The 11,970-nt window shown below is 43.0% G+C and overlaps 1 protein-coding gene across 1 annotated transcript; it reads right to left on the bottom strand.

The window, feature by feature from the left end:
* Positions 1–10,212: 10,212 nt before the first annotated feature.
* On the bottom strand, positions 10,213–10,788 carry TMEM217 (transmembrane protein 217). Its single transcript, XM_007198015.1, has one exon. It carries the CDS (start codon positions 10,786–10,788, stop codon positions 10,213–10,215), a length of 576 nt encoding a protein of 191 aa, XP_007198077.1.
* Between the last annotated feature and the right edge of the window lie 1,182 nt (positions 10,789–11,970).

Genomic DNA, 11,970 nt, shown 5'->3' on the forward strand with positions numbered 1-11,970 from the left:
CTCAAGGGCCTAGAATCATCCCTGACCTTCCCCTCGGCCCCTTTTTCTTTCCTTCCAAGCCCTTAAAAATATAATTTCCCTGAGTTACTCCCTGGGTCTGACCCAGAATTGTCCCAAGTCACAGGATTCAGCCAGCAGTGAATGGAATGGGGGAAGGTTTACGGATCCAAGGCTGACTATCTCGTTTGCCCAGGGTGAAGGTGCCACAAGGATAAGCCAGGTCGTTCAGGGGACAATCCAGCAGGCAGACCCCCAGCTGCAACCTAGGTTAGACCTGAACTCTAGAGGCTGGCTCCAGCCAGGGTGGAGTCGCCTAGCACCCACGCAGACCTGTTGAAGGTATTTATGGCGGAGGGCCCAAGGCTGTGGTAGGGCGGGCCCTGGAGCAACCGTCCCTCCCAGCTCAAATCGCCTTCTTACTGGCTCCCAGTTCGGAGAACTCCAGAGCAAAGCTGCCTCCTCTTCATCCCCCACACTGGCCAGCTACCACTGTGAGGGCAGAGGGAGGGGGAAGAGTCACACACGAGGGGAACACGTGCAGGCCTCTGGCTGATGTGTTTCCAAGGAGGGACAACCAGTTGGAAGCTTGGCATGGTTTCCTTCTACGGTCACTGGACCGGGCTCCTCCTCAGTCCTGTCAGAGCCCAGACAGGCTGCCATACGCCTCCCTCCAGCCTTCTCCTCGCTCACTCTATCAATCCCAAATATTCTTTTTTTTTTTTTTTGTCAGTAGCAATTGTTTTATTGCTATGGTAAAATATACATAACATAAATCTTACCATTTTAACCCTTTTTCAGTGTACCATTCAATGGCGTTAAGTACATTCATACTGTTGTGCAAGCAACACCACCCCCCACCTCAACTTTTTCATATTCTCCAAGAAAAAACTCTGTACTCATCAGACACTAATTCTTCCTCCCTCGTCTCCCGCCAGCCCCTGTTAATTCTACTTTCTGTCTCTATAAATCTGACTACCTCTAAGTATCCCATATAAGTTGAATCATACAGTATTTGTCTTTTTGTGTCTGGCTTACTTCACAGCATAATATTTTCTTTTTTTAGGTTTTTAAAAAATTTTTTATTGGAGTATAGTTGACTTACAATGTTGTGTTAGTTTCTGCTGTACAGAAAAGTACATCAGTTAGACATATATCCACTCTTTTTTAGATTCTATTCCCATATAGGTCATTACAGAGTATTGAGTAGAGTTCCCTGTGCTATACAGTAGGTCCTTATTAGTTATCTATTTTATATATAGTAGCATGTATATGTCAATCCCAATCTCTCAGTTTATCCTTTCCCCCATCAGCATAGTATTTTCAAGGTTCAGCCCAAATGATTTTACACCTTATTCCCCACTAACCTCCCAACTGTGTGTGACTCCACAGTTCAGTCCTTGAGACACAGACCTCTCACTGCACCCCAGGCCCTGAAGGGTCCCATGTGGGGTGGGAGAGGCAGTGTACTGGCTGGCGGATAGCTGCACCGATACTTCCCTGTCCGCATCAACTAAACCTCTTCCCTACTCACAGAGCAGCTTCCAGAGCATTTAAGAAAAATCTTTCTTGCTCCTGTGGGGGCCATGGGTCAGAAAGGGGGCAAGCGTGGATGCAAGCAGAGCAGTTGAGAGGCTGTTGAAAGAAATGGGGTGAAGCAAGGCAACAGAGGGATATGGGGTTGTGTGTTTGGGGCCTGGGGCTATGGGAGAAGGAGTCTGGAATGAGCACCTGGGTGGAGGGTGGCCCATGCACTGAGGTGGAGAGCATGGAGGAAGGAACACACTTATTATGGGGGCGGGGAAGATGAAGAGGACAGCTTGGGGAATGGTGGGTTTGAATTCCCCTGGGACATCCAAATAGACATGTCGACCATGAAGTCACCTCCATCAACCTGGAACTCAGAGGGAATCTGAGTATTTGTTTTTGAAATATAACTTTGCTGGATATAGGATTTTTGATTAACAGTGGTTCAGGGGGAGCACTTTGAATATGCTATTATCCCACTACCCTCTGGCCTCCATTGTTTCTGCTGAGAAATCAGCTGTTAATCTTATTGGGATTCCCTTATTAAGTGACGAGTGATTTTTTCCCATGCTGTTTTCAAGATTTTCTTCTTGACGTTGACTTGAGCATTTTTACTGTGCAGTGTCTGCTTGTGGATCTCTTTGATTTATCCTAATTGAAATTCACTGAGTTTCCTGGATGTGTAGGTTAGTCTTTTTCAATAAACTTGGGAAGTTTTCAGCCATTTTTTTCTTAAAATATTTTTTCTGTTCCTTTCTCTCTCTCCTCTTCTTCCAATACTCCCATTATGCATACGTTGGTTGGTATGCTTAATAATGTCCCACATTTCTGTGAGGCTCTGTTTATTTTTCTTCACCTCTTTTTCTCTCTGTTCAGAAAAACAGATTGCATAATCTCTACCACTTATCTTCACTAATTATTCCTTCTGCCACTTCAAATCTACTGCTGAGCTTCTCTAGTGAGTTTTTCATTTCAGTTATTGTACTTTTAAACTCCAGAATTTCCATTTGGTTCTTTTTTTATAACTTCTGTCTCTTTACTGATATTCTCTATTTGATGTGACATTGCGATTGTATTTTCCTTTACTTTTTAAAATCATGGTGGGACTTCCCTGGTGGCTCAGTGGTTAAGAATCTGCCTGCCAATACAGGGGACACAGGTTCGATCCCTGGTCCAGGAAGACCCCACATGCCATGGAGCAACTCAGCCCGTGCACCACAACTACTGAGCCTGCGCTCTAGAGCCTGTAAGCCACAACTACTGAGCTCATGTGCCACGACTACTGAAGCCCACGCACCACAACTACTGAGCCCACGAGCCACAACTACTGAAGCCCGAGTTCTCTAGGGCCCATGTGCCACAACTACTGAGCCCACATGCTGCAACTACTGAAGCCCGCATGCCTAGAGCCCGTGCTCTGCAACAACAGAAGCCACCACAATGAGAAGCCCATGCACCGCAGTGAAGAGTAGCCTCCACTCACTGCAACTAGAGAAAGCCCACACGCAGCAATGAAGACCCAATGCAGCCAAAAATAAATAAAAAATTAATTTGTATTCTGTACCCTGGTCCCAAATAGTAATACAGAGACAGAATTTCAGAGGAAAGAGAAAGAGTAGCTTTATTTCTTTGCCAGGCAAAGAGGGAACACAGTAGGCTAGGCCTCAAAAACTGTGCCCCTTCCCTGGGGAATAGGGAGAGGTCTTATAGACAGGGCTTGTGGTGGGGGGTAGGTGATAAGGATAAAGGCAGTGACAGGCTTGCATTATTCTGATGGGTTGATGGTGAGGTAAGTAGGAGTCAGCATCATCAACCTTCAGGTTCCAACTCCTCTGGGGTCCACATGCTTGTGGGTAGCATACCATCATTAATCGTTATCTTCTCCCACCTGGAGGGGATTTCAGTATCTGAAAAACAGCTCAAAGATATCTTTGTGTGACCTTATCCCAAGGCTGCACTATTGTTTCTCTTGACTGTTTGTTTCTCCCTTGTCTGGCATCCCCTCCCTTCCCTAAATAACAACTGCTTGAATCTGTCCGTTGGAAGTCGGGGAAGGTAATGGAGGCTGAATGAAGGCTATTTCCAGTAATCAAAGAAATGGGGGACACAGAAAGACTTTGTGCCCAGGAGCTCCACAGGGCCCTGCTCAGTGTCACTGGCTGGATTATTTTAGTAAATTACATTCTCCCCCCCCCACCCCCTCACCACCCAACACCCACATGTGAAGCCTCTGATGTTGCTTCTCATAGAGGTGCAGCTTAGGATATGCCCACAGTGATTCTAGGATAACAGTGGTTTTGCCAGAACTCTTCTCCCTCTTTCTTTGACCACACCCAGCTGTTAAGGCCTACTAATTGCTGTCTGATTGCCCTATTGTTTTCAGTAATGACATGGGGCATAAATTGCTCTATAGACCATCCAATCAAATTCAGTCTCCTTTGAAGTAATATTTCCAGAAGTCAGTGTTTGATGTTTTTTCTGACCCCAGGAGGGCTTCTTCCAATTGTTTCTTTCCCCACTTCTCTCCTGAAAACTAGCTAGCCTACAGTTTAGCCTGAATCTTCATGTGTGATCTACACATCTCCTCTCAATTGCCTTTTGCCACAACTGTCACTATTTAGAGCACCTTTAGGCTTGAACTTCTTGTTCTGTTGTAAAGAAAACCAGTTCCTTTGAGGGAGAGATTGCAAATATCTGTTTTATGGCTTACTTCTCCCCTGCCTCAGCCAAAACCTCTGGTCCACGGCTCTGGCATTGGGGGAGGGGACAACTGTATGCTTCTGTCTTAGTGATACTCCTGCTTTAGGAGCTGAGTGCTCTGTGGGAAAGGGAAGACAGTAGTCTGGGGTCTTCCTGGCTTGCCTCTCCTGTCATTGGAACCACTACCTTACAACCTGGGGCAAGGGCAATTGGGGCCCCAGTATTCTCAGTGGTGCCACACCTAAGGTAATGCCTCCATCCCATGAGTAGGGACTAGGCATCAGAAGGGAGCCCCCACCTCTTAGCCTCAGCAACAGGTACCTGGGACACAAGGTGAGAAATGCCAATGTCTGGCTCCTCCTGGGAAGAAAACCCTGACTGGGGGATGAGGGAAAGGGAGCCCTGTGTTCTTGGCTGCACCAGTCTGGAGTAGAGTTTCTGCCTCGCTGAGCTGGGAGAGGGGCAGAAGGAAGTGGTTTTGAAACCATGTAACTCAGATTGGGACTTGAACCCAGCCAAAATGCAGACTGGGACTTGAACCCATGGTCTTTTAACTGAGATCACACCTGGTCTCAAGACTTAATAAAGTTCAGGGACTTCCCTTGTGGCGCAGTGGTTAAGAAACCGCCTGCCAATGCAGGGAACATGGGTTCAAGCCCTGGTCCATGAAGATCCCACATGCCTCGGAGCAACTAAGCCCGTGCACCACAACTAGTGAGCCCACGTGCCACAACTACTGAAGCCTGTGCACCTAGAGCTCCACAACAAGAGAAGCCACTGCAATGAGAAGCCCGCCCACCACAACAAAGAGTAGCCCCTGCTCGCTGCAACTAGACAAAGCCCGCACGCAGCAATGAAGACCCAACACAGCCAAAAACAAATAAATAAAATAAAATAAATAAATTTGTATATTAAAAAAAAAAGATGACAATAGTGGGCTTCCCTGGTGGCGCAGTGGTTAAGAATCCACCTGTCAGTGCAGAGGACACAGGTTCGATCCCTGGTGCAGGAAGATCCCACATGCCGTGGACCAACTAGGCCCGTGTGCCACAACTACTGAGCCTGCGCTCTAGAGCCCGTGAGCCACAACTACTGAAGCCCATGTGCCTAAAGCCCGTGCTCTGCAGTAAGAGAGGCCACCGCAATGAGAAACCCGCACACCACAACGAGTAGCCCCCACTCGCCGCAACTAGAGAAAGCCCGTGTGCAGCAACGAAGACCGAACGCGGCCAAAAATAAATAAAATAAAATAAATACATTTATTAAAAAAAAAAAAGATGACAATGCTACCTAAAGCAATCTACAGATTCAATGTAATCCCTATCAAAGTCCCAACAGGACTTTTTTAAGAAATAGAAAAATCCATCCTAAAATTAATATAAGATCTCAAGGGACCCCCAATGACAAAAACAATCTCACAAAAGATGAACAAAGTTGAGGGTCTCACACTTCCTGGTTTCAAAATGTATTACAAAGCTATATTAATCAAACAGTGTGAATGTCTGGCATAAAGGCAGACATACAGACCGATAGGATAGAATAGAGAGCCCATAAATAAACTCTTGCATATATGGTGTTATGGCCAAATTTTGTCCCCCACCCCAAAATCGATATGTCGAAGCCTTAACCCCCAATGTGACTGTATTTGAAGAGAGGGCCTTTAGGGAGGTCATAAAACTTAAATGTAGTCATAAGGGTGGGGTTCTAACCCAGTAGGATTTGTATCCTTATAAAAAGACGAAGAGCTACCAGAGAGCTCACTCTGTCTCCCAACCTGTGTACAGAAGAAAGACCATACGATGACACAGAGAGAAGGTGGATATCTTCAAGCCTGGAAGAGAACTCTCACCAGAAACTGAATTTGCTGGCACCTTGATCATGTATTTCTAGCCTCTAGAACTGAGAGAAAATAAAAGTCTGTTTTTTAAGCCACCCAGTCTATGGTATTTTGTTATGGTAGCTTGAGCAGACTAATACATATGGTCAAATGATTTTCAGCAGGGTGACTAGACCATTCAACGGGGAAAAGGACAGTCCTTTCAACAAATGGTATTGGGAAAACTGGATATCCACACACAAAAGAAGGAAGTTAGACCCTTACCTTACACCATATACAAAAATTAACTCAAAATGAGTCAAAGGCCTAAATCTAAGAGTTAAAACTATGAAACTAAGGGGAAAGCTTCATGACATTGGATTTGGCAATGATATCTTGAATATGACACCAAAAGCATAGGGAAAAAAAGGGGGGAAAAAGAAAAAAATATAAATTGGACCACACGAAAATGAAAAACTTCCATGCATAAAAGGACACATCAAGGGACTTCCCTGGTGGTCTAGTGGGTAAGACTCTGCGCTCCCAATGCAGGGGGTCTGGGTTCGATGCCTGGTTGGGGAACTAGATCTCGCATGCTTGCTGCAACTAAGAGTTCACATGCCACAACTAAGAAGCCCGCATGCCGCAACTAAGAGCCCACATGCTCCAACCAAAGATCCCGCATGCCTCAATGAAGATCCAGCATCCTGCAACTAAGCCCCTTTGCAGCCTAAATAAATAAATAAACAAACAAATAAATAAATAAATTTTTAAAAAGGACACATCAATAGAGTGGAAGGGCAACCTGTAGAACAGGAGAAATTATTTGATAATCAAATATGTGATAAATGAGAATGTATAAAGAACTTCTATAACCCAACAACAACAACACAAATAACCTGATTAAAAATGGGCAAAGGACTTCAGTGGACATTTCTCCAAAGAAGATATACAAGGACCAATAAACACATGAAAAGATGCTCAGCATCACTAAACATTAGAGAAATGCAAATTAAAAACAGAGTGAGATACCACCTCATACCCATTAGGATGGTTACTATCAAAAAACCAAAATAATAAGTGCTGGGGAGGATGTGGAGAAATTAGAATCTTTGTGCACTGTTGGTGGAATGTAAAATAGTAACTCTGTGGAGGAAAACAGTATGACAGTTCCTCTAAAAATTAAAAATAGAATTATCATATTATCCAGCAACTCCACTTCTGAGTATATACCCACCAAAAGAATTGAAAGCAGAGATTGGAACAGATACTTGTACACCAACGTTCACAGCAGCACTAGTCACAATAGCCAAAATTTGGAAACTACCCAAATGCCCATCAATGAATGAATGGATAAATAAAATGTGGTATATTCATATAATGGAATATTACCCAGCCTTAAAAAGGAAGAAAATTCTGACCCATGCTACAACATGGATGAAACTTGAGGACAGCCATAGTCACAGCAGCATTATTCACAATACCCAAAAGGTAGAAGCAACCTAAACGTCCATCAACAGATGAATGGAATATATATATATAATATATATATATATATTATATATATATAAAATATATATTCCAATATAATATATAATATACATATTCTATATATATATATATATATATATATATAAAAGAATACTACTTGGCCATAAAAAATAATGAAATTTTGTCATTTGCAGCAACATGGATGGAACTGGAGGGTATTAGGCTTAGTGAAATCAGTCAGACAGAGAAAAACAAATACTGTATGTTTTCACTTATATATGGAATCTAAAAAATAAGATAAACTAGTGAATAAAACCAAAAAATGGGCGAAAGATTTGAACAGACACCTTACCAAAAAAGATATAAGAATGCTAAATAAGCACATGAAAAGATGCTCAACATCATTTGTTATTAAAGAAATGAAAGTTAAAACCACAATGAGATGCCACTATATACTCACTCTCTCTCTCTCTCTCTCTATATATATATATTAGAATGGCTAAAATGAAAAACGTATTGTCTATACGAAGTACTGGCAAGGACGTGAAGGAACTGGAATTCTCATACACTGGGAGTATAAAATGGTACATCCCCTCTGGAAAAAAGCATGCTAGTTTCTTAAAAAGTAAAAATGGTATTTACTCAAGATAAATGAAATCATAAGTCCACACAAAGCCTTGTACACAATTGCTTATAGTGTTCTTATTCATAATTGCCCCAAACTACAAACCACTCTATGTCTTTCAGTGGGCAAATGGATAAACAATCTGTGGTACATTCATGCCATGGCATACTACTCAGCAATAAAGAATGAACTATCGGGCTTCCCTGGTGGCGCAGTGGTTGAGAGTCTGCCTGCCAATGCAGGGGACACGGGTTCGAGCCCTGCTCTGGGAAGATCCCACATGCCGCGGAGCAACTAGGCCCGTGAGCCACAATTACTGAGCCTGCGCGTCTGGAGCCTGTGCTCCGCAACAAGAGAGGCCACGATAGTGAGAGGCCCGCGCACCGCGATGAAGAGTGGCCCCCGCTTGCCGCAACTAGAGAAAGCCCTCGCACAGAAACGAAGACCCAACACAGCCAAAAATAAATAAATAAATAAATTTATTTTAAAAAAAAGAACTATCAATATACATAATGACATGGGTGAATCTTTAAGGTCTTAGGCTGAGCAAAAGAAGCCAGGCAAAAAAAAAAATAAAGATTATATACTGTATGAAGCCATTTATGTAAAATTCTAGAAAATGCAAACTAATATGTAGGGACAGCAAATCAGTGCCTTGTGATGGTGTGGGGGTGTGGTGCAAGAAGGGGCAGGAGGGCTTCCCTGGTGGTGCAGTGGTTGAGAATCCGCCTGCCAATGCGGGGGACACGGGTTCGAGCCCCGGTCTGGGAAGATCCCACATGCCGCGGAGCAACTAAGCCCGTGAGCCACAACTACTGAGCCTGCGCGTCTGGAGCCTGTGCTCCGCAACAAGAGAGGCCGCGATGGTGAGAGGCCCGCGCACCGCGATGAAGAGTGGCCCCCGCTTGCCACAACTAGAGGAAGCCCTCACACAGAAACGAAGACCCAACACAGCCATAAATAAATAAATAAATAAATAAAAATTAAAAAAAAAAAAAAAAAAAAAAAAAAAAGAAGGGGCAGGAGACAGGGATTAGGAGGAAACTTTTAGGGGTGATACATGTGTTCATCAATTCAATTACGGTGATGGTTTCACTGGGATATACTAGTGTCAAAACTGATCAAATTATATTCTTTAAACATGTGCTGTTTACTGTATGTCAATTATACCTCAAGAAAGCTATAAAGTAAACAAACACTTAACATAATGTCTAATGTTTGAAGTAGAGGTTTGCTCGGTTTGTCTTCCATTCTGGCTTAAACTGCTTCTGACAGTTTCTGAACCTGAATTCAAAGTGAAGTTTGTTGTTATGTGATAGTGTGTAATCTTGTACTGTCTTATGTGGTTGGCTAATTGATTCATAAACATGATTTAGTTTCTCCCACTAAACTGAAAAATCCTCAAGGTCAAACCTCATATCTCACACTTTTCTGTATCCTCCTGCAGTGTCCAGCACAGTGACAGACAGAAAAGTTTAACAAATACCTTTTGATTAACCACAAGTGTCTTTTGTGCTCCTTGAAAAATCTGGGGGGCGGGGAGTCAAGACAGAAAATGAAGTATGATTTTTCTCTATTTTTATTCTTTTACTTATCTGGAATATAGTATAGAGGACATAGGGAGAAAAACCGTAACACAAAGTGACCTCAAGGCCCCAACACTTTCTTTGTGCTATAACACTCAGATATAAATACAGGTTTGCCTGTCGCTGGGTTACATCAGAGAGCTGTGGGTTGAAGGCTGATGAAGATATACCAAGATGAAAGGATTTCCAGACTGCAATTCAGTTTGATTTCATCCCTCACCCTCTTCGTTTTGACCAATAAGGAGGTAATGACAAGACAAGGAAAGAGGAACTCAAAGAGTGCTTGATAATAACAAACATCCTTAATGAGCAGCGTGTTCCAGTTGTCACTATAATCACTTTTCTCTCCGTATCCCCCCAAAAGAGTGGCAGTAGAGTCTCTGCTTGCTGAAAAGTGAAAGAGATGGAAACTGAACTACCATGAGAACCTGGGAGATTTGCCTATCACGGAAAAGGGCCAACGTCATTCACTATAGTGGCCGGTGGGTAAAGTGTATTATCTTTGATTTCCGCCGTGGGAATTCTCTACTACCTGTAGAAATACGTCTGTTGTAGGAAATGATATTGCCCTGACTTTGATTTTTGTAGATCATGTAGGCATAGGTGATGACAAAGTACATCCAGAAACAGTGCACCAATATACGGGACACCAAACCAAACCAGCGCATGATTCTGACCTCTCCAATGTTAGAATCATCATTGGTAAGTGTTTGTACTACAATGTTTACAGTTTCATAGAAAAAGATCCAGATGATGTAGATCACCAGGCCCTTGTACATATGGGCATATACTGAGTATAGGAGCAAGAAGCAGATGATGATGGTGATGAAAGATAGGAAGAAGACGATAGTCAAACTCCAGCAGATCATGAACTGTTTTATCAGGATACTTGTACTCTTGGTCTGTGCGGTAAGCTCAGTGCAATTGCTTCTCCTTAAGTACTTCTGTTCGAAGATGAGGTACAAGTCGATGGCCATGATGGTAAAGACCCCTGATAACACGGAGCCCATTTTGGCGGTCATCCCACACCAGTGCTGCCGTCTCATGCTGAGACCTCCTGTGAAGACAAATAATATGGGGGAGAATTCTGATTCCTGCCAGTGTGGTAAATTACCAGGGTTTCTGCCTCCTTCCCCAAATTCACTTGGAGAAACAATAGAGAGAAATATGGAAACCAGACAATAACAGCTTTGAGAAAGACAGAAGACTGTTTAAAATTAATTGGGAGTGTGAATGGGGAGGAGGGAGATGCAGTCTGGGGCTTGGTGGCAGTGAGCAGATAAATTGGAGAAGTGGTTCTCAATGCCGGCTTCACGTTACAGTCACTGAAAGTCACCACTCCACACCAATTAGAACATTCTCTGGGTAGGACCCAGATATCAGTCTTTTTAAAAACCTCCCTGTGATTTTCATTGTAGGCAGTATTGAAAAATACTGAATAGAAAAAGTTAATTTACGTATTTTTAAAAAAATTTATTTATTTATTTTTGGCTGTGTTGGGTCTTCGTTTCTGTGCGAGGGCTTTCTCTAGTTGCGGCAAGCGGGGGCCACTCTTCATCGCGGAGTTTACGTATTTTTAAAATTTATTTATTTATTTTTGGCTGCAGGCTTCTCTAGTTGAGGCACGTGGGCTTAGTTGCAGTATGTGGGATCTTAGTTCCCAGACCTGGGCCCCCTGCATTGGGAGTGTGGAGTCTTAACCACTGGACTGCCAGGGAAGTCCCAGAAAAAGTTAGTTTAAATTATGCTCTTACCTCTTCCAGCATTGCTTTGGGCAACCATTGCTGCCCCCTGATGGGGAAAATTGGCCGCATCATCCAGACATTGAGTGCAGGTATCTCAGGAAAAAAATCAGGGTAGCACAATAGCCCTGCTGGGGTGAGTTGATGAAAACAATTAGACTTTGAGCAATCACTCCTCCACTACATACCAAAACGTAAGGAATACAATGAAAGGCGTACTTTAAGGGAAATTTAGAAACTTAGAATAGAATAGCCTTATCATGGAAAAAGAAAAGGCAATAATGAACTAAGCATTCAACCCAAGAAGTAAGGGGGAAAAAAAACAACCAATGGTAAGAACAAAAAAAAAAAAAAAAGGGAGAAAATAAATAAAAGAACAGAAATCAATAAAAAGGAAGAAAAGATAAAGCAGAGGGACTTCTGATTGCTAAGGTTATTGGGGCCAACTTGCTGCCAAAAAAAAAAAACACAACTAAAAACTGCTGC

Source organism: Balaenoptera acutorostrata, chromosome 10 (genome assembly GCF_949987535.1).
Source record: "Balaenoptera acutorostrata chromosome 10, mBalAcu1.1, whole genome shotgun sequence".
In the NCBI taxonomy this organism is placed as follows: Eukaryota; Metazoa; Chordata; class Mammalia; order Artiodactyla; family Balaenopteridae; genus Balaenoptera; species Balaenoptera acutorostrata.

Excerpts from the sequence above, each read along its gene's own strand:
- TMEM217 (XM_007198015.1), bottom strand. The coding sequence starts at position 10,788 with ATGAGACGGCAGCACTGGTGTGGGATGACCGCCAAAATGGGCTCCGTG.